This window comes from Megascapheus bottae, chromosome 3 (genome assembly GCF_031878675.1).
Source record: "Megascapheus bottae isolate mThoBot1 chromosome 3, mThoBot2.hap1, whole genome shotgun sequence".
NCBI classification, from domain to species: Eukaryota; Metazoa; Chordata; class Mammalia; order Rodentia; family Geomyidae; genus Megascapheus; species Megascapheus bottae.
The window spans coordinates 12,915,283-12,937,069 of NC_143511.1; the positions used below are offsets into that span (position 1 = coordinate 12,915,283).

Here is a 21,787-nt window from a genome sequence, read left to right on the forward strand (position 1 = left end):
CTGATAAATCCAGTGAAACTTGCATTTACATTTGAAGGAGAAACAATAATCTTTCATTCCAAAGAGAAGCTATATGAATACATGCACACTAAACCAGCATTACAAAAAATATTAATTAATCAAGAACAAATCACAGAATGGCAAGAACCCCAATCAAGAAGCGATCACCTATAAATCACTGAACACAAAAAGGGAAAAAAAGAGAAAAAAACTCAGAAGTAAAAATAAATAATGACAAAGGACACTAACCGCTTCTCCATAATTTCCCTAAATATGAACAAGCTGAACAATCCAATCAAAAGACACAGAACTGAAGACTGGATTAAGAAACAAGACCCACCTATATGTTGCCTCCAAGAGACCCACCTCACTGCCAAAGACAGAAGCAAATTCCAAGAGAAAGGATGGAAAAGAATTTTCCAATCCAACGCACCAGGCAAAAAAGCAGGAGTAGCAATCTTAATCTCTGACAAAATTAACTTCTCAGTAAAATCAGTACATAAAGACAAACATGGCCACTACATATTAGTAAAGGGTACAATCCATACCCACAATATTACAGTTATAAACATTTACTCCCCCAACGCGGGAGCACCCAAATTCGTCAAGCAAACTCTCTTAGAATTGCAGAACAAATAGACTCAAACACAATCATAGTGGGAGACTTCAATACGCCACTCTCACCAAATGACAGGTCAGCTCAACAAAAGATAAGCAAAGACACCATCAACTCAAACGACACCATAGCCCAACTGGGCTTAACAAATGTATACAGTCTTCCATCCAATGGTGAAACTTTATACATTTTTCTCAGCAGCACATGGAACATACTCCAAAATAGATCATATAATAATTCATACAGAAAACTTAAGAAAACTTAAAACAAGAGGCCTGATATAATCCCATGCATTGTATCTGATCGCAGTGGAGTCAGGCTAATTCTGGACAACACAGTAAAAGGTTAAAAAAACATTCAAACACTTGGAAGCTGAACAACACACTTCTGAATAACTCCTGGGTTACAGAGCAAAACAAAGAGGAAATTCAAAACTTTCTTGAATGTAATGACAATCAAGATACCTCACAAAGGAACTTAAGGGACACAGCAAAGGCAGTTCTTAGGGGCAAATTTATCACACTAGGAGCCCATATTAAAAAGACAGAAGAAGAACATGTAAATAACCTAAAGAAGACATTGAAGCACATAGAAGAGCAAGAAAAAGTTAATTCTAAAACAACTAGAAGGACAGAAATAACAAAAATAAAATCAGAAATATCAAAGATTGAACTAAGATCCACTATACATAAAATTAATAAATCAAAAAATTGGTTCTTCAAAACAGTCAACAAAATTGATAGACCCCTGGCAAGATTAATTTTTTAAAAAATGAGAGGGGAGACTCAAATAAACAAGATTAAAGACACCACGGGAACAATCACGACAGATATCCAAGAAATTCAGTCCATTATGAATAAGTAATACCAGGGCCTATATTCAAAGAAACAAGAAAATCTAGTAGAAATGGATGATTTCTTAAATATAGTCTACCCACACTGAACAAAGAAGAGGTAAGCAAATTGAACAAACCAATTTCATACGATGAAATAGTGGAAGCAATCAGGGAAATGCCAACCCAAAAGAGCCGAGGTCCAGATGGTTTCACTGCAGAATTCTACAAGACTTTTAAGGATGAAGTAATACCTATACTCTTGAAACTCTTCCGAGATATACAAGCAGAAGGAGCAAGACTAAACTCATTTTATGAAGCTAATATTACTCTCATCCCCAAACCAGGGAAAGACCCAACAAAAAAAAGAAAACTGCAGGCCTATGTCTCTAATGAACACAGATGCAAAACTCCTCAATAAAATATTAGCCAACAGAATCCAGAAACAAATTTAAAAAATTATACACTACAATCAAGTAGGCTTCATCCCACAGATGCAAGGCTGGTTTAACATTCGCAAATCAATGAATGCAATACATCATATCAATAGAGCTAAGGATAACAAACATATGATAATTTCTTAGACACAGAGAAGGCATTTGACAAAATACAACATCCATTCATGTTGAAAGCACTAGAAAAAATAGGAATAAGAGGTACATTCCTTAAAATAATTAAAGCCATATATAAAAAACCTACAGCCAGTATTATACTAAATGGTGAAATACTGAAACCATTTACCTTAAAATCAGGAACTAGACAGGGATGCTCACTCTCTCCACTTCTCTTCAATCTAGTGCTGGAACCCCTAGCCAGAGCAATAAGACAAGAGAAGGACATCAAAGGGATCCATATAGAAGAAATTAAACTATCCCTATTCGCAGATGACATGATCCTCTACCCGAGTAACCCAATAAGCTCCACTCCAGAACTCCTAGAATTAATAAACCACTTTAGCAAAGTTGCAAAATACAAAATTAACCTGCGAAAGTCAGTACCTTCTTATACGCCAACAATAAGCAAACAGAAGGCCAGATCAAGAAAATGATCACATTTGCAATAGCCCCCAAAAGAATGAAATACTTAGGAATTAACTTAACCAAAGATGTAAAGGAATTATTTAATGAAAACTATAAAAGCCTAACAAAAGCAATTAAAGAGGACACTAGGAAATGGAAAGACATCCCAAGTTCATGGGTAGGGAGAACCAATATAGTGAAAATGGCAATACTGCCAAAATTGATATACAAATTCAATGCAATCCCTATCAAAATCCCAAAGACATTCTTTACCAAAATAGAAGATATAATCCAAAGGTTCAGATGGAACAAGAAGAGACCTAGAATAGCCAAAACAATTCTAGGCAAAAAGATCAATGCAGGTGATATTACAATACCAGACTTCAAACTCTACTATAGAGCCATAATAATCAAAACAGCAGGGTATTGGCACAAAAAATAGACCAGAAAATCAATGGGACAGAATAGAAGATCCAGGAATAAAACCTCATACCTATAGTCAACTTGTATTTGACAAAGGAGCCAACGATATACAGTGGAACAAGCACAGCCTATTCAATTATTGGTGCTTGAAAAACTAAGCAGCCACATGTAGAAAACTAAAAATTGACCCTAGCCTTTCACCATGCACAAGCATTAACTCAAAATGGATCAAAGACCTCAATGTCAGACCGGAAACCATGAAACTGTTACATGATAGAGTAGTAGAGACACTGGAACTCATAGGCACAGGCAAAAAATTGCTGAACAGAATCCTAGGGTCACAACAGATTGGAGAGAAACTCAATAAATGGGACTACTAAAAATAAAAAGTTTCTACACAGATAAAAGTATAGCCACTAAAGTAGGGAGACAGCCAACCAACTGGGAAAAGATATTTACCAATAATACATCAGACAAATGCTTAATATCCAGTATCTACAGGGAACTGAAGAAACTAATCCCTCTCCCCCAAACCCAACAAACCAGTCACTAAATGGGCAAGGGAACTAAAGAGAGACTTATCAAAAGAAGAAGTTAAAATGGCAGAGAAGCATATGAGAAAATGCTCATCATCCATGGTCATAAAGGAAATGCAAATAAAAACAACCCTAAGATACCACGTCACCCCAACAAGAATGGCCAAGCTTTTGAACTCAGACAATGACAGATGCTGACGGGGTTGTGGAGAAAAAGGAACCCTACTGTGTTGCTGGTGGGATTGTAAGCTAGTTCAGACACTCTGGAAAGCAGGGTGGAGGTTTCTTAAAGAACTGAAAATTGACTTTCCCTACGATCCCTCCATACCACTTCTGGGCATCTACCCTGAACATCATAACCCAAGAGATGATAGGGACACCTGCTCAGCCATGTTCATTTCTGCTGTATTCACAATAGCCACAATGGAAACAACCCAAATGCACCACTACAGATGAATGGACAGAAAAAATGTGATATATATATATATATATATATATATATATATATATATATATACATACATACATACAATGGAATTCTACATAGCCAACAGACAAGATAAAATAATGGCAATCGCAGGAAAGTGGATGAATCTAGTGTGAATCATGTTCAGTGAGACAAGTCAAGACCAAAGAAGCAAAAGGCACATGGTATCCTTAATATATGGCTATTGGATCCAAACAGTACAAGAGCGAGGACTCAATATTTGTGTACCCAATGCTATGGACATGGTATTGGAAATATAAACATAACTACATAGACATAAAAATTTATGACTCTATAGACATAATGTTTTATTACATAGATTAATATGCATCTATGATATACAAACCCTCAGCCTAATTTTAATTATGTTCTAAAATTAAGTGCCAGTGATTATATAGAGAGATTCCCTTCTTGAATACTTGTTTGTTAAATACGTCATTTGAAATATGATGTAAAAATCAATGCTAATAAATTCTTTAATAAAAAACTAAAAAATATAGGGCTGGGATGTAGCTCAGTGGCAAAGTGCTTGCCTAGCAAGTGCAACATCCTAGGTTTGATCCCCAGTACCAAAAAAAGAAAAGACAAAAAAAATAAAGTTTAAAAAACAACAACAAAAATAACCTGTTTCAGGTATTTTGTTGTAGCAATAAAGACAGACTCAAGTTCCTTAGGAAAGAGCATTAGAAGGGGCATACCATAAAAAAAATGTAAAGGAATTGGAACCTAGTACAAGATCTGTGATTATAGTTTGCTTTTTGTACTTTTTTTTAAGCAGTCCTGGGCTTGAGCTCAGGGCTTGAGCACTGTACTTGGATTTTTCTCAAGGCTGGAACTCTACCACTTGAGCCTCAGCACCACTTCTGGCTTTTCCTAAGTATGCGGTACCAAGGAATCGAACTCAGGTCTTTGTGCATGCTAGGCAAGCACTCTACCACTAGGCCAAACTCCTGGCCCAGTAGTTTGCTTTTTGGAGGCAACAATACTTGGTCTATACAATGGAATCCTGAAACGAAGGACCTAGACCCCAAAGTTATAAACCATAATAGTGATGCTACACTTTTTAGTAAGATTACTAAATCTGTTACAGATTTCTTTCATAATTCCTCTAACCCCAGCTCTATGCCCATGGATCTCCATACTTACAATCTTTTCTTCTCCTACATCCTTTAACAACAAAGAAAAAGTAAACATCTGGAGTGAGGAGTTAGACCTCCATCTCATCCCCAGAGCATTGGTAATTAATCTGAATTGGCTTCTAGCCATGTGCGACAAACTGGCCAGGATTCACCAGCTGCAACCTTATGTGCCAGCTCAATAGCAGTGTGCTTGTGTATGCTCCTGGGCAGCCTGAAAGATGTCAGTAGGGCTAGAATTCTAGCCAATAGCATTTCATGGGCTGGGGTTGGAGGTGTGGCTCAGCTGGTAGAGCACCGGCCAATGAACAAAGCATCAGGTACAGAGTTTGATTTCCAGGCTCAGAACAAAAGAAAGAAAAGAATTACGTGGACCTGGAAGTGTTGCTCAATGGCAGAGCACCTGCATAGAGACCTGTGTTCAATTTCTAGCACTGGAAGATATAGATAGATAGATAGATAGATAGATAGATAGATAGATAGATAGATAGATAGATAAATGGAAACCTGTCTTCACTTAATATAGGAATTCCAAGATTTCCTGGGCAGTCTATAGGTACTGTACCCGCTTAGGGACCAGGTGGTAGATAGACTGTGACCTAATTAGAGCCTTTAGGACTGACTGGAGTGGGGAGAAGTAATTCCTGTTAGTTTTAGATGGATTCTAATTTGGCCTATTGCCTCTTTTCACTATTCGGTTTTGGTTCTTGTGCTCTGGTTCCAATAAAGGGAAGATAAAATCTATCATCCTTTTATTTCCTCCCTTTAGATTCTCAGGTCTCTGTACTCACCAGAAGGGAACCTGTGGATATGGAGGAGAAAGGGGCACAAAGCATGGGGGGTGGGGAGATACAGAGGAAAGGGCTAGGTGTCCATTTGGAACTGGCAGAGTTGAAGGAGACACAAAAGTCTAAGGAGAGGGCTGGCTTGCCAAGGAGAAGTGTGGAGGTTTAGTTGAAACCTGCTGAGTTCCATCTTTCTGTGGCTAGTCTTGTAAATTAAAGAGCCTTCCCACCTCTGTTAATAGAAATGATCTTAAATACTGTCATCTCCCAGCTTACAAACCCCTCATCTCCCTACTATCCACATTTCCCTGCTTCTCCTTGCCAGCCAGGCACAGATTGGCTTAATTTCCATGTTTTCATAATGTTCCATTTCTATATCTACCACTGAACTTACCAATTATCTTATAATTATCTGTTTATGGGGCTATATCTCTGTCAAGAACTTTGCAATCTGAAATCCATGGCCGAGTCGCATTTAATCAGACCTAGCCTTCAACCTGAAACACATTAGTGTTAAGCAAGTAGTAAGTGAGTAACTGTTTACTGTGACAGTGGACACTCTCCAGATCACAAAGAGCTGTGTGACACTTACAGTCAAAGGATTCTTTTACTACATGGAACATAGAACATGAAGGATGGAATGGCATTTTTTTCATGTTTTTAGACTTGAGTCCCATCCCTGAGATAGCCATGCATACACAAATATTTCAAACTATAAAACATCTGAAATAAGGGATATTTCACTCTGTGGTATATATAAAGTGAAAACTGTGGACAAACTGTCCTGGAACAATGTCATTTCTCCTTGGCAAACTATCTTATAATCATCAGAAATTGTGAACATCCCAGTGTGGGCTTAACAGACACAATTATCACTTAATTCTATACAGTTCTCTAGAGAACAAAAATGTTTTAAATTCTTGCTGTCCAGTGGTGATGTGAAGAGTCAACATAGACTACTGCCACTACTATTAGCTACTCAGGAGGCTGAGATCTGAGGACTGCAGTTGGAAGACAGCCTGTGCTGTGGGATTCTTTTCTTTCTTTCTTTCTTTTTTGTGGGTTATGGGACTTGTTTTTTGGTGGGTAATAGGGCTTGAACTCAGCCTAGGCGCTGTCCCTGAGCTCTTTAGCACAAGGCTACCACCCTACCCTTGAGTCAAGCACCACTTCTTATTTTCTAGAGATTAATTAGAGATAAGAGTCTCAGGTCCTTTTGTGCCCGGGCTGTCTTTGAACCTTGAACCTCAGATCTCAGCCTCCTGAATAGCTAGGATTACAAGCATGAGCCACCACGCCTGGCTCTGCGGGATTCTTATCTCCAATTAACAATCAGAAAACTGGAAATGGCCTATGGTTCAAATGGTAGGGGGGCTAACCTTGAAGGAAAAAGCTCAGGGACAACACCCAGGCTTCCAATTCAAGCCCCATGACTGACACAAAAAGAAGAGAAAAAGAAACAAAAATGTCATTCTGTTTTTCTAGTATATACATCATTTTTCTCATTAAATCAGCTTTCATATTTATCAATTGAAAAGAATATCCACACCATATTACTTACCTTTTCTTTGTTTGTTTACAGTGCTATAGAATAAAGCCAGGTACTTACATGTGGCAGGAAGCAATATCTCATTGAGCTACAACCCAACCAACTCCATGTTAATTGCTTGACACTTAATATTTAGCATCTAGTTTGAAAAAAAAATCTTCACCAAGGCCGGGAGTTAACCGAGTAGTAGAGTGCTTGCCTAGCACGCACAAAGACCCAGGTTTGATTCCTCAGTACACATACATAGAAAAGTCAGAAGTGGTAAGTGGCTTAAGTGGTAGAGCACTTAGCCTTGAGGACAGAGCTCAGGCCCTGAGTTCAAGCCCCAGGACTGGCCAAAAAAAAAGTTGCTTGGCCAGGAGCATAGCCTATTAATAGAGTGCTCTCTTCACATGCATGAAGCCCTGGGTTTGCTTCCTAGGTACTACATACACAGAAAAATCCAGAAGTGGTGCTGTGGCTCAAGTGCCAGTCATGGGGCTTGAACTCAGGGACTGGGTAGTGTCCCTGAGCCTCTTTGCACTCAAGGTTATTACTGTACCACTTGAGCCACAACTTTTCTGAATAGTTTATTGGAGATAAGAGTCTCACAGAGTAAAATATCCCTTATTTCAGATGTTTTTTATTTTGAAATATTTGTGTATGCACAGCTATCTCAGGGATGGGACTCAAGTCGAAACAATGACGAAAAAATGCCATTCCATCCCTCACGGTCAAAGCCAGCACAGACAGGAAAAGTCTATGAAATTCATATCTCTAATTAATCACCAAAAAGCCAGAAGTAGTATGGTGGCTCAACTGGTAGAACCTAGTCTTATGCAAAAAGCTCAGGGAGAGCACCCAAACCTTGAGTTCAAGCCCCTGTACTGGCACATACACAGGCACACACATACATACCATCCATATGTACATAGATGCAATTTTCTAACAATCTCTACCTACAATTTCTGTCTTAGGGACTGTTTTCTCATTCAATTACCTTAATCAAATTATCATCATCTTCAGTGTTATTTCAAACACATACAAAAATCTCTCGAAAGCAGCAATATGAGAAATGGTCAACTTATACAACCATTTCTATAATACTTGAAGAGCCTCATAACTGATGGTCTCATTTGCCAGGTGCTTGCACTTCATGGTCTTCAAGGGCAGATGCAGGAAAGGCCCAAATTCAGAAGGGTCACCCAACTGTGAGGCTTGTATACATTGATGCCACCATAAATAATGACCTAGCCCCGCAGTTCATAGTCAATAGAGGAGAAAGACTCATGAACTAGAAATGCTTACAAATGTAGCAGGACACCTGGTGAGAGATGTTTCCACCATCCCTGAAGCCTTCTGGAATGGGTAAATGGGTCAGGGAAGTCTTTGTGCCCTAAGTTGTAGACATTAGAATAAGAAGGTACTATCAATTATGCTCTGCAAACATTGTGGGTCTTGCAACAAGGCAGCTTCTAGTCCATCCAGCCTTCAGTGGTGCTTGGACCATGCCATTGTCCTAGGTAAAATCTATTCTGTTCCCAAACATGGAACAGCTTGGATCTTCACATGATTATGAAGTAAGAATAGGGTTAAAAGGAGCAAGAACATTTCTGGAAGAAGGCAAAGTATGGGCAAACATAAGACTATACACTGTCTTTTTTGGTGAAAGGGCTGGTGGATTTGTGTAATTAGTGGGTTGTTTTTTATTTTTGTTTTTGTTTTGCCAGTGACTCATATCTGTAATCCTAGCTACTCAGGAGACTGAGATCTAAGGATCCAGTTCAAAGCGAGCAAGCGCAGGACAGTACAATTAACCATCAAAAAGCCAGGAGTAGAGCTGTGACTCAAGAGGTAGAGCACTAGCCGTGAGCTGAAACAACTCAGAGAAAGTGCTCAAGCCCTAAATGCAAGCCCAAGACTGACAAAAACTAAAAACAAAACAAAATCTGAAGCTACCATAGACACCCATAACTAATTGTCTCCAAAGCACTGACTGTTCTGAGGAAGGAAAGAAGGAAGGGATGTAAGGAGAAAGGGAGGGAGGGAGAGGGAAGGAAGGAAACTTTGTTATGATCTACTTTGTCAAAGCATGCTTAGAGTCTATAGAGTGTTAAGTAAAACACTTAGATGAAAGTCATACCTCCACATGAGATACACCTTTATCACTGACACACTCAATGCCACTTAAGATACTCATTCTCTCAAATTTCAGCAATCTTGTTTTTGTAGATACTGATCTGCTAATGCTATAGACAGAACAAGGAACTAGAAAACCTAAAACAATACTGAAAATGAGGAACAAAGTTGAAGAATTTATACTACCAGATTCCAAGACTTTCTGTAAAGTTAGAGCACTCTAAACAGTAAATCTGTACCCCTCCCAAATGTGGATATATAAAACAATCCAAAAGAAATGCATTTTAAAAAATAACTTAAAATTTTGTTCTCCAAACTCCCCATGTTAATTTTACATTGTGGTGATTTTATTCATTATTGTCAAGAATTGAAAAACACCAGATGTCTGGTAGAGGAATAAACATCTCTGTGAAAAAACATTTGTCAGTTATCATGGTGCTGTCACCTCTATCCTGCCAGTCTGGTATTCAGAGAGGTAGAGTAAATCTCTGCTCACTACAGTTCCTGGGCATCAGACAGGAAGGCAAGATCAGCATTGGCTTTTGTTTTTGCTTTGGTTTTGAATAGAAGCTGAGAAATTTCATCTTTTAAAAGCACTTGTCTACCCCGTACACATCACCTTTTCAATAAAAATTAAGAAAATAAAAGCATTTGTTTTCCTTAAGAATTCAGCAAATTTAGGGATACAAATTTTAAAATTACAAAATATTGTTTACTTATAGAGATGAAAGTTTTGGGAAAATTATTCATTGTATTGAAATAATGTTCTTATTTTCTCAGTGGAAATTTTGTTTGTTCATTTTCTTTTTGCAAAACCATGCTAAGTCTGTCAGCGCTCTACTACCAAGCGATACCCTAGTCCCATCTTGGTATGCTTTCTTTTGGTTTCTTTCCATTGCATTCTTGCTTTTCTTTCCTTTCTTTCTTTCTTTCTTTCTTTCTTTCTTTCTTTCTTTCTTTCTTTCTTTCTTTCTTTCTTTTCTATTCAAGTGGTAGCACTCCACCACTTGAGCCACACTTCCAGTCCATTAGATTATAGGAGATAGACTCACATTGACTCTTCTGCTGGAGCTAGCTTTGAGCTGTGATCCTTAGATCTCAATCTTTTGAGTAACAATCAAGAGCTATAGGTACACAGCCCCAGTTTAAGTGAGATTAATAATGAGCCTCTTTCCATGTCTTCAAATGCCAGGGTTTTTTGTTTGTTTTTTCATCCATACTAAGTTTTGAACTTACGGCTTTGTACTTACTAGCCAGGTGGTCTACTGTTGAGCTGTACTTCCATCCCATAAAAGTCAGTTCTGATACATATAACATTCTCACTTTCTTTCTGGAGTTGACCTTCCACTGCATAGAAACACTGCTGTGTATGTCTACATTTTTCTTATAATATTGAAATTTGAACTCAAGATTTGAACCTCATGCTTGTCAAGCTGAACCATGCCTCTAGCCATTTCTTTACACTGGTTATTTTTGAGATAAGGTCACACTTTCTGCACAGGCATATGCCTGGACTTCTATTTCAGGCTTAGTTGGGATGACAGGCACAAGCAAACGTGCTCAGATTCTTTTTACTGAGATAGAGACTAAGACTTTTCTCCCCAGGATTGGCCTGAAACCTCAATTCTTCTATCTCAACCCCCCCCCCCTAGTTCAGGATAACAGGTGCATGCTACCACTCCTAGATGTCAATTGGGAAAGGGTTTCTTGAATTTTCTGCCTGGGCTGGCATTTAAAGATGATCCTCCTCAAAAAAAATCCTCCTCTACTTCCAAGTAGCTAGAATTGTATTTGTAAGCCATTAGTTTCCAGCTCAGGACCCATTTTGAAATATTTATCAATAACACACAGGTTAAATATAAATATATTGTTATGCATGTTCAATTTTATTAGAATCATTAAATTTTTATTCAAATGAAAATATGGATATTTTAGGCTAACAAAGGTAAACATCCAAAAAACAACTTTTAGTCTTGAAAACTTTTTACTTCATGACTAGCTAGGATTACAGGTGTGTGCTTACTGTAAATATTTCTAAAAAATAAAATAATATGTGATCTCTGTGAATGTTTCTTTTACTTAGCATACTGTGTCCAATGTTCATCTGTGTTATGTATCAGTATATCATTTGGTTTTATGACTGAAAAATATTCTATTATACAGATATATATTTTTCCCCTGAAATCTTGTTTTTACCTTGCTACTCAGGCCAAACTTCAAAATCAATCCAAAGCTAGAAACAAAAACTAAAGAATTCTACTTGATTTTCTTCCTTCCTTTTTTCCTTTCCTCCTTCCTTCCTTCCTTCTTTTCTTTCTTTTATTGGGGGGGGGTTAGTTCTGGGGCTTGAACTCAGAGCCTGGGCACTGTCCTTGAGCTTTCTTTCTTTTTTTTTTCAGTTTTGGGGCTTGAACTCTGGGCCTGGATGCTGTCCCTGAACTCTTTATTTCAAGGCTACCACTCTACCACTTGAGCCCCAGTACCACTTCCAGTTTTCTGGTGATTGATTGGAGATAAGTGTCTCATGGACTTTAGTGTCCAGGCTGGCTTTGAACCGTGATCCTCAGATCTCAGGCTCCTGAATAGCTAGGATTACAGGCATGAGTCACCAGAGCCTGTCCAGTCCTTGAGTTTCTCAAAGCTAGTGCTCTACCACTTAAACCACAGCACCACTTCTGGCTTTTCTGTGGATGTGGTACCCAGGAATCAAACCCAGGGCTCGGTGCATGCTAAGCAAGAACTCTACCACTAGGCCACACTACCAGCCCTTCTTGCTTATAGGAAATATCACATTTTATTTATCCATCAGGTGAGGAACATAAACCATTCTTTCTTTTGGCTGTTACTGAATGGTTGTTAACTTGTGCAAACAAGTTTTTATGTGGACACTTGTTTTCATTTCTTTGGGAAATAAACCTAGATATGGCATTTTTTAGTCATATGGCAACTCTGTTTATTTTTTAGATTCTGTCTTTGAGCTTTTGTTCAATGCTTACTGCTCTACCACTTGAGCTATTCCTCACTGGCTTTCCTGGCTGGGCTGGCTTAGACCACAGTTCTCAGATCTCAGCCTCTAAGTAGGTAAGTCTGGGCTTTACCATTTCTTTACTGACATTTTTTCCTGTCCTAGGGCTTGAACTCAGGGTCTGGGTACTATCCTTGGGCTTTCTCAAGGCTAGTGTTCTACCACTTTAGCCACAGTACCACTTATACCTTTTTCTGAGTAGGTGGTACCAAGGAAGCAAACCCCTGGCTTTGTGTATGCTAGACACACACACTCTACCACTAGCCCATGTTCTGGCACTTATCATTTCTTTAATCCATAAATATCAGAATCCTTTTTGAAATATTTATTACATAATTGCTTTCCATTGTCACCTTACTGAGCAATAGTGCACAAGAATTTCTTACCTCCCCCCAGCTGTAACTTGGTACCCATTACCAACCTTCTCTACTAAGTCATCCTCCTATGCATCCGGCTCTGATAACCACATTCTACTCTCAATTTCTTTTTTTAATATGTGGATACATTGATTGATTGATTGATTGATTGATTTCTTCTGCCAGTCTTGGGCTTAAGCTCAGGGCCTGAGCACTGTCCTTGGATTTTTCTCAAGGCTAGAACTCTACCACTTGAGCCTCAGCACCACTTCTGGCTTTTTCTAAGTATGTGGTACCAAGGAATCGAACCCGGGTCTTCATGCATGCTAGGCAAGCACTCTACCACTAGGCCAAACTCCCAGACCTCTACTCTCAATTTCTAAAATCAACATTTTAAGATTCCACATATAAATGAGATCATGTTGTATTAGCCCCTGAAGCATGGTTCATCCACTTAATATAATGATCTTCAGTTTCAACCATGACGTTTTAACTGACAGCATTTTATTTTTATCCAGCAAATTTGTATTCTAGTGTGTTTATGCACTATAATTTCTTTATCTATTCACTAGTTTACAGACACTGTATAGTCATGTACTCATGGGAGTACATATTGACTGATTTACTTGAGGGAAAAAAGGGGTTAACCCTGTGTTCTCCATTAGGGGGAGGAGGTAGGTATAAATATCAATTATATTCAATATCAAAGATATTCAATGAGACTGGGGTGCTCAGCTTCTGTCCTGCCTTGGGTTAAATTGTGAGCCCAAGTAAAGAGTGAGAGTTCTTTGGCAAAAGCAACTTTTAAGCATTTGTTTCATACCCACTTCTTTTTAGCAGTCCACACTGTAATTTGTCAGTGTCTGTTCTTCCTTTGTGTGTGCAGATACTGAGGCTTGCACTCAAGGCCTAGGCACACTCCTTTAGGATTTTTTTGTTCAGGGCTGGACTTTACTACTTAATTAAAGCTAAGAATTCCACAGTCTTCCCCAGCTGCTTTTGAATTGTGATTCTCAGGATGCAGCCTCCTGAGTAACTAGGATTACAGCTTTGAGCCACAGTGTTTGGCAAGGGTCTGTATGGCAGATTTTGTCCACTACTAGAAACTGCTGTTCTGAAAAGGGGTATCTAATTTCAAGTTTCTTTCAGAGATGTGACCTAAAACATAGGTATATCTTTTGTCCTTGTCTTGCCAAAAAAACCAATTCATGTTACCTTCTGTATTGGTAACATCTGCTTCCATCAACGTCCTTACAGAGGGGTACTCCATAGCCTTTGCCTTTTCAAGTGCTTCCCATTTCCATGTGATTCCCTTCCTAGGCAATATAATGGATATAAGCATTGACTAAATGAAGAATGAAAGCACCCAGTGACCTCTGAGTCTCACAAAAATTTACCTTTATAAGAGAGAGGGAAGATTTGTGCTTTATCTGTTACTGTGTGCAGACTCAAATAGGTCTTACCTAATTAGACTATCCCTAGGAACTTTATAGACTACAAAGGGCCTTGAACCCTGTTGGCATTTGCAATCCATCTTCTCAGGCATAGTAGCTCAGTTATTCTACTGAATCCTATAAGCATCTAATCTTCAGTAATTAGCACAATATCAATATAATGGAACCAGGGCTTCATGCATGCTAGGCACACATTCTACCACTAGGCTGCTCTCCAAGCCTGTCCCTGAGCTTTTTTGCTCAAGGCTACCACTCTATCACTTTGAACCAAGGTGGTTTTCAGGTGGCTTTCCAAAGTCGTTTAGCTGCTGTGCCAATGGAGCTTGTGCAGATGAGACTCAATCGTCTTGAACTCAATTTTTCTGAGCATTGAGAGATTGACAGTATGATGAATCAGAGATTACAGTGTTTTGAAAGGCAGGAAACTGTCTAAAAAAGAGGTTCCCAGGGGCTGGGATTTTGGCTTGCCTAGCATGCACAAAGATCTGGGTTCGATTCCTCAGCACCACATACATAGAAAAAAAGCCAGAAGTGGTGCTGAGGCTCAAGTGGTAGAGCTCTAGCCTTGAGAAAGTCCAAGGACAGGGCTTAGGCCCTGAGCTCAAGCCCAGGACTGGCAAAAAAAAAGGTTCCCAAACTTTCTTGATATATGGGGCCTCCCAGATTCTCAGCAATTTATAAGTGAAAAGAAATACCTTACAATTCCCTTCCTTAAGAACTTTAGTCCAAACCAGGCATTGGTGGCCCTCATCCATAATCCTAGCTACTTAGGAAGCTGAGATCTAAGGATGGAGGTCCAAAACCAATCCAGACAGGAAAGTTCATGAAACTTTTATCTCCAGTTAACCACCAGAACACTGAAAGTGGATGTGTGATTCAATTGGTAGAGTGCAATCCTTGAGCAAAAAAATTTCATGGACAGTGCGCAGGTCCTGAGTTCAAGCCCCAAGATGAGCACACACACACACACACACGTTTACCCATACACATACTATAATGCAATAATGCATTATACACAAATAATGCAGTAAGTATGTCCTAACAACTTTGTACTCATTTGAAAATACAGTACTTATATAGGACTGCAGTATATTTTAGTGGTAGAGGATTTGCGTAGTATTCATGAGGCCCTGGATTTGATCACCAGTGCCAGAAATAAAGGAGAGGGAGAAAGGAGGTAAAGGGGACATTACAGGACTTATAAATTAAAGAGATAGTAGCAGAGAACAAGGGAAGGGGTGATCTTGTCCCAAAAGAAATATACTCTCTTATGTAACTGTACCTCCTCTATACATCATGTATATAATAATAAAAATTAATGAAGAAGTAATGTTTTATTTCATTTCCTTAAAACCACAATCACATACTAAGGGAATATTGGGCTGGTTATAGACTCTGGACAACTCTTCAGACCTTGGAAACAGATTAAATATCACCACATTTCTTTCTACTTCTATTTTCATCAAACATGTAAAATGTACTACTTTACACTCCAGGGCATTGCAGGGATCTTGATTCTAAAATTATGTATGTCTGTATGTCTGTATGTCTGTATGTCTGTATGTCTGTATGTCTGTATGTATGTATGTATGTATTTACTGTTGGTCATGGGGCTTGGATTATGGGCCTGGGTGCTGTCCCTGAGATCATTTTGCTCAAGGCTAGCACTCTTTCATTTTGAGCTACAGTACCACTCTGGTTTTCTTGTGGTTAATTGGAGATGAGAGTCTCACGACTTTCCTGCCTGGGCTGGTCTTGAACCATGATCTTCAGATCTTAGCCTCCTGAGTAGCTAGGATTATAGACATGAGCCACTAGTGCTCGGCTACATCTTTATTTTTAAAAGGACTTATGATTAAATTCTTGTAAGTACACTGTTGGGCTTCTCAAACTATTACTGAGCACACAACATGCTCAGTAATGGAAGATGCTGGATAAGCCTCTCTTGCACTTGATGGCAGAGTCAGATTGGTCCCAAGCTCCTTACTTGTATTCACTGCTGAAGGGCTTCATTTAACACATGCTTTGGAGGATCATATTTTCTTTATTGGTGATACTAGGGAATCAAACCCAGGGCTTTGAGTTTTTCTGCACTACCACTAGAGCCCAGCCCTCAGAAAGGGTCTCCCACTGTCCAAGTTGGCCTTTAACCATGATCCTCTTATTTCCACCTTCTCTACAGCTGGGACTTCAGCACCAGCCAGGGTTCATACATTTCTTTTATAACTCAAAATGCAGTCACAAATGTGAGTGAACTTAAGATTAAGACAAAAGATCTGGAATGTCATTTGGCCTAGCCCTGCAAATCTTGCCATTCTGCCACCACTGATGGGACTAACTGCCATATCCAGGCCAGTTAGGTCTCCAACAGGCTATGCTAATTCTTACATTTCTCTGAAGCTGAGGTGAGGAACTTAGGTGACAAATGAAGTATAGCATTTGTACAAATCTTCAGAGCCATCTAACTCCTCACCCCTGCCAGCCTACCTTTGACACTCATCTGTGCGTTATCTCATTGGAATGGTCTTACCTAAGGATCTTCACAAGCCCTGGCAGGGTCTCACACACACACAAATACACCAAAATGTTCCTGAATTTAGGACAGTGAAACGGGCTAAAAATGGGCCTGAAACCAGATGCTAAGTGGATCTCCTTCCTTGTAATTCTAGCTACTCATGAGATCCAGAGGATCATGATTTGAAGTTATCCTTCAGGGAAGAAAGGAGAAAGAAGGGGAAAGAGAGAGGGAGATAATGGCCCAGAGGAAGGGAGGAAGGAAGGAAGGAAGGAAGGAAGGAAGGAAGGAAGGAAGGAAGGAAGGAAGGAAGGAAGGAAGTTGTTGGGGTGGGGAGTCTGGGGAACTTTTTTGCCCAGGATGGCCTGGAACCGTGGTTCTTCTGAGCAGCTAGAATTACAAATGTAAACCACCCAGGCTAGCTGGTGCTTTGAGTAGGACTGTTTCCTAAATATCCTGCTTTCTTTTTCAATAGTGCGCCCTCCCACCCCATAGACTTCTCTTCCAGTCCTGAACAGCTGAGTCCACAAACCCGGGTGCACTTGGACAGCTTTGCAGAGGATGTAGCCAAATTAAAACCCGGACTCCCTAACCTCACCTCTGCAGAGGTCAGATAGCCCCTGCCCCAAGCCGCCCTCCCCAGCTCCCAGTGGACATTCTTTCGGCCCCACCCTTCTCCCTCTCACTGTGCGCAGGCTCACCCTCCGCCCGCCCCTCTAGGCCAAGCCCCTCCCGCCCCGTTTCCTCCCTCCCATCCAGCTTACAGCCCAAGCTCCTCCCCGCCCCTCCCATCTAGGCCCCGCCCCCTCGGTAGGCTCTCAGCCCCGCCCCCATCTAGAGCCCGCCTCGACGTAGTCCCTCCCAAACAGGCTCGCAGCCCCGCCACGCCCCCCGAGGCCCCGCCCCCGCCACGCCCCTTCTCCCACAGTTCCTCCCAGGTGCCTGTAGGGAGGCCGCGGATCCCAGCCAGACCTCTTCAGATGGCTGCTCCGATTACGCGGCAGGTCAGCGGCTGTGCGGCCACCCCAGCTCCAGCCAGCTTCGAGTGCGGGCAGCCCCTGGCGGACGCCGTGGCCGCACTGCCGGTGCTGGACGCCGCCGGGGAGCGGGTGCAGTTCGGCGCGCTGTTCCGGGAGCGCCGGGCGGTGGTGGTCTTCGTGCGGGTGAGTGCGGGCTGCTGGCGGACCTCGCCCGCGGGCTGGGATAGAGGGGCCTTCGGGAGCCGGGAACGCGGGGCCCAGGCCCTGGGAGCGGCGGGAGTGCTGGCGGGGAGCGATGCTGGGGGCTTTCGGCAGGCCGGTGGGCTGGCTGGCCTTTCCCTTGCAGGCCACCAGGGGCTTGGGAACCCAGCGGTTCTTCCTTCATGTCGCAGTGTAGACACACAGCCACCTACCTGCTCCACCAAGGCCATTTTCCCCTGGAAAGGCCTGGCAAGGACCGGTGGGGCCTGATGATGATGATGATGTGGAGGAGGAGGAGGAGGAGGAGGACGAGGAGGAGGAGGTGGTGGAGGTGGTGGTAGTTGTATCAAAAGGGCTACAATTCCATAAGTCACGTTATAATTACAGCGCCTTTTGATTGCTGTCTGATAATATCCCATCATTCTTTGGCACCCTTATTTTCCTATCCTTCTGGGAGTTGTTTAGTCTTTGACGCGTAATGGAGAACCTAGTCTCTTCTGGAACGTAATGTTGCTAACTTGACTTTTTGTCCTTGTTGGATTTCAGCATTTCCTGTGTTATGTCTGCCAAGAATATGTTGAAGATTTAGCCAAAATCCCCAAGAGTTTCTTACAAGTAAGTTTTCTGAGGGGGGGTGAGGGAGGGAGGGAGAGAGAGAGAAGCATTGATGTGTTTCTAAGCACCTCATGAAAATCGTCTGTAATTTGTAAGCCTAGAGGGATGATGTGCTGGTGAGAGGGGAGGAGGAGGGCGGGGTGCAGGGGCCTCACCTCTGGAGCAAACTCTCATACCCCAAATTTTCTCCACCTCCTGAACTGGAGAGACAGATCACTGATCCATTTCTGCTCTAATTTGTTGCTATCTGTTCTGAAAATATGATAGAATTAATAATTTTGAAGTTACTTAGTAAACTGCCTGTTTTCAAACAAATAATTAATAGTTCCTATCATTTTGTATTACATTTTAGGCTTTGTTGTTGTGCTGTTGCTTTGTTTTGTTTGTACAGGTACTGAAGCTTAAACCCAAGATCTGGGCACTATCCCTCAGCCTTTTTGCTCAAGACACAGTTTCACTTCTGGCTTTTTTGATGGTTAAGAGATAAACATCTCATGGACTTTTCTAGTTAGGTTGTCTTCAAAACATCAGCTTCAGGGGCGGAGAGTTTGGCCTAGTGGTAGAGTGCTAGCCTAGCATGCACAAAGACCCGGGTTTGATTCCTTGGTACCACATACTTAGAAAAAGCCAGAAGTGGTGCTGAGGCTCAAGTGGTAGAGCTGTAGCCTTGAGAAAGTCCAAGGACAGTGCTCAGGCCCTGAGCTCAAGCCCAAGACTGGCAAAAAAAAATCAGCTTCACATCTCAGACTTCTGAGTAACTAGGATTACAAATAGTTTTTCATTGTTGGTAACTATTAATCGATCTTGAAGATGTCTTACAGTAGATTCTGTCAGTTTTTCCTCCAGCATAGGTTCAGCAAAGGTTTCAAATGAAGGGATTGGGCAGCCTTAAAACTTACAAGTAAAAAGTATGTTTCCGTCAGACCTTCATCAGTTGGGATATGAAAAAAAAATTGTCTGATTAACTCTACTTTAGTGGAGCTTTTTTTGTATGCCAGTATTGGGGCTTGAACTCAGAGCCTGGGCACTGTACCTGACCTTGAGTCATAGCTCCACTTCTGAATTTTTTGGTAGAGATAAGAGTCTCACAGACTTTTTTGCCCTGGCTGGCTCAAACTGCAATCCTCAGATCTCAGCCTCTTGAGTAGATTTATAAATTTTGCAGTTTTTATTCTAATGTATATCTTTAGGGAACATGTAATAAATTATTGATTTTTGAAGGAAAAAAGACAAAATCTTATTATGCAGTCTAAACTGGCTTTGATTTTTCTTCTGTTTGTCTTTCTTTTTGTTGATAGCATGTTTTGATGTTTTGATATATTTTAATCTTAGAGAATGATAAGTCAAGCTATTCATGTATCTTGAAATAACACTTAAAATCTGTTACAGTTTAGCAGTTTTTAAATACACAGTATTAGAAATGTCACCATGCTGTTGGAAGATTTCCAAAATTTTCTTCTAATACTTTACCTTAGGAGCAACATCTCCCTGACCCCTCTCACTTCCCACACACTTTGATAATCACTATTCTCTTTCTGAGAGTTTGATTCCATATGTAATATGAGATTGTGCAGCATTTGTCATCCTGTATCTGGATTAGTCTATTTTTAATGACTTCCTTCAAAACTATTCAAATTATTTGTAGTATAACTTTTAATAGAGATTAATGGTTTGCATATTATTTCCCCCTAATCTATGGGATCTCTTTTTTACTCTGTTTCTTCTGTGGAGAAAAAAGCTTTTTTGTTTGCCAGTTGTGGGGCTTGAACTCAGGGCCTGAGCACTGTCCTTGGACTTTTTTTTCCTCAAGACTTCCTCTTCTCGCCGTCCTCACGCCGCTCCCTCTCTTCACAGACCTGCGCCACACTCCCAAAACCCCTGCGGGCCAAAGCCGGCCGCACCAGGCCAGAGGAGACTGTGCCGCACAGCTCCCAGCTCTCAGGTCCCTCTCTGGTCGGTTGGAGCATCTGGAGCCCACTGATGCACAGGCTGCAGGTGAGGGCCGCCACCTCCCTCCAAGGAAGGGACAGTCAGCCTTGGGCACACACACCAGCGACCACACGCCCTCACACATGCAACGCGACACAGGGCTGGGCCAGGGCAGAGGGCTGTGGGTTTCTATGTATGTGGGGGAGGACGGGAGCAGTGTTGGGGGCAAGGAGGGAGGGGGCGGGAGCTCCGACATCGTGGCAGGACCCACCACCATCAACTCGGAGCTTTGGTCCATCACGGGGAGCCATAGTGAGCAGAGATTGTTTTCTCCCAGCACCCACACAAGCTCAGGTCTGACTCCGACTCACTCTCTTTCTCTCTCTCTCTCTCTCTCTCTCTCTCTCTCTCTCTCTCTCTCTCTCTCTCTCTCTCAATCTCTCTGTCTCAATGTCTCTCTCTCTCTCTCTCAATCTCTCTCTCTGTCTCGCTCTCTGTCCCTTTGCAGCTGAGGGGACAGCTCCTGCCCCAGCTGTGCGAGCATCCACTGACCTCCTACCGCCACTGCCACTGCTAGTGGCAACAGCAGGCCCCACAGTCACCTTGAAGCGGAGCAGCTGTCCACACCCGACCTTCCTGAGGATTCCTCAGACAATGCCAAGCCTAAGCCTCCCCATGCCTCAGCTTCTTCCACTCACCTAGCAGCCTTCCCTACTTAGGACCCCACTATTCATATACTGTTTTTTGTAGTATTAGTATTAGTATTATTAAAATTGATTTCAAATGAAAACCAAGGCAAACCGTGAACTCTGTGGTGAAAGATGCACAGGCATACATGTGCCTACGTGCAGAAACACACACACACACACACACACACACACACACACACACACACACACCAAGTCCAAATGGTGGCCTAAAGTTTTTCCAGGTGGTACAGCCCCTGGCACTGTCTTCTTGGGAGCAGAGTCCTCAAATCATTCCTCTTTACGGGACTCCCTCCTTGTGTGGCCGCCGAGGGAGCAGACAGCCTTCCTCATTCTAGAACCATCCGCCATCGTGCTGGTGACGTTTTATCTGCACACAGCATTTGTCCTCCTCTTTGCTCTTGTCCAGGGAATAGCCTGTGATTCTCGTCCCAAGTCTGTGTCCCAAGGGGAACTGGAAAGAAGAACAGAATTCCTTGGGGCAAAGGGAAAGCCTGGCCATCC

At 41.5% G+C, this 21,787-nt stretch overlaps 2 protein-coding genes across 2 annotated transcripts in view; one reads left to right on the forward strand and one right to left on the reverse strand.

The window, feature by feature from the left end:
- Positions 1-6,387, reverse strand: part of LOC150064957 (uncharacterized) — a 21,201-nt gene extending 14,814 nt beyond the window's left edge. The window contains exon 1 of the mRNA XM_090329550.1: positions 6,229-6,387. The gene's annotated coding sequence lies outside the window, so the exon portion shown is untranslated. The remainder of the gene's footprint in view (positions 1-6,228) is intronic.
- Positions 6,388-17,831: 11,444 nt separating this feature from the next.
- Positions 17,832-21,255, forward strand: LOC150064958 (peroxiredoxin-like 2C). Its single transcript, XM_090329059.1, has 4 exons — positions 17,832-18,014; positions 18,579-18,647; positions 20,502-20,642; positions 21,085-21,255. The coding sequence occupies exons 1-4, from the start codon at positions 17,832-17,834 to the stop codon at positions 21,151-21,153; spliced, it is 462 nt and encodes a 153-aa protein (XP_090185185.1). The 3' UTR covers positions 21,154-21,255.
- The last annotated feature ends 532 nt before the right edge of the window (positions 21,256-21,787 follow it).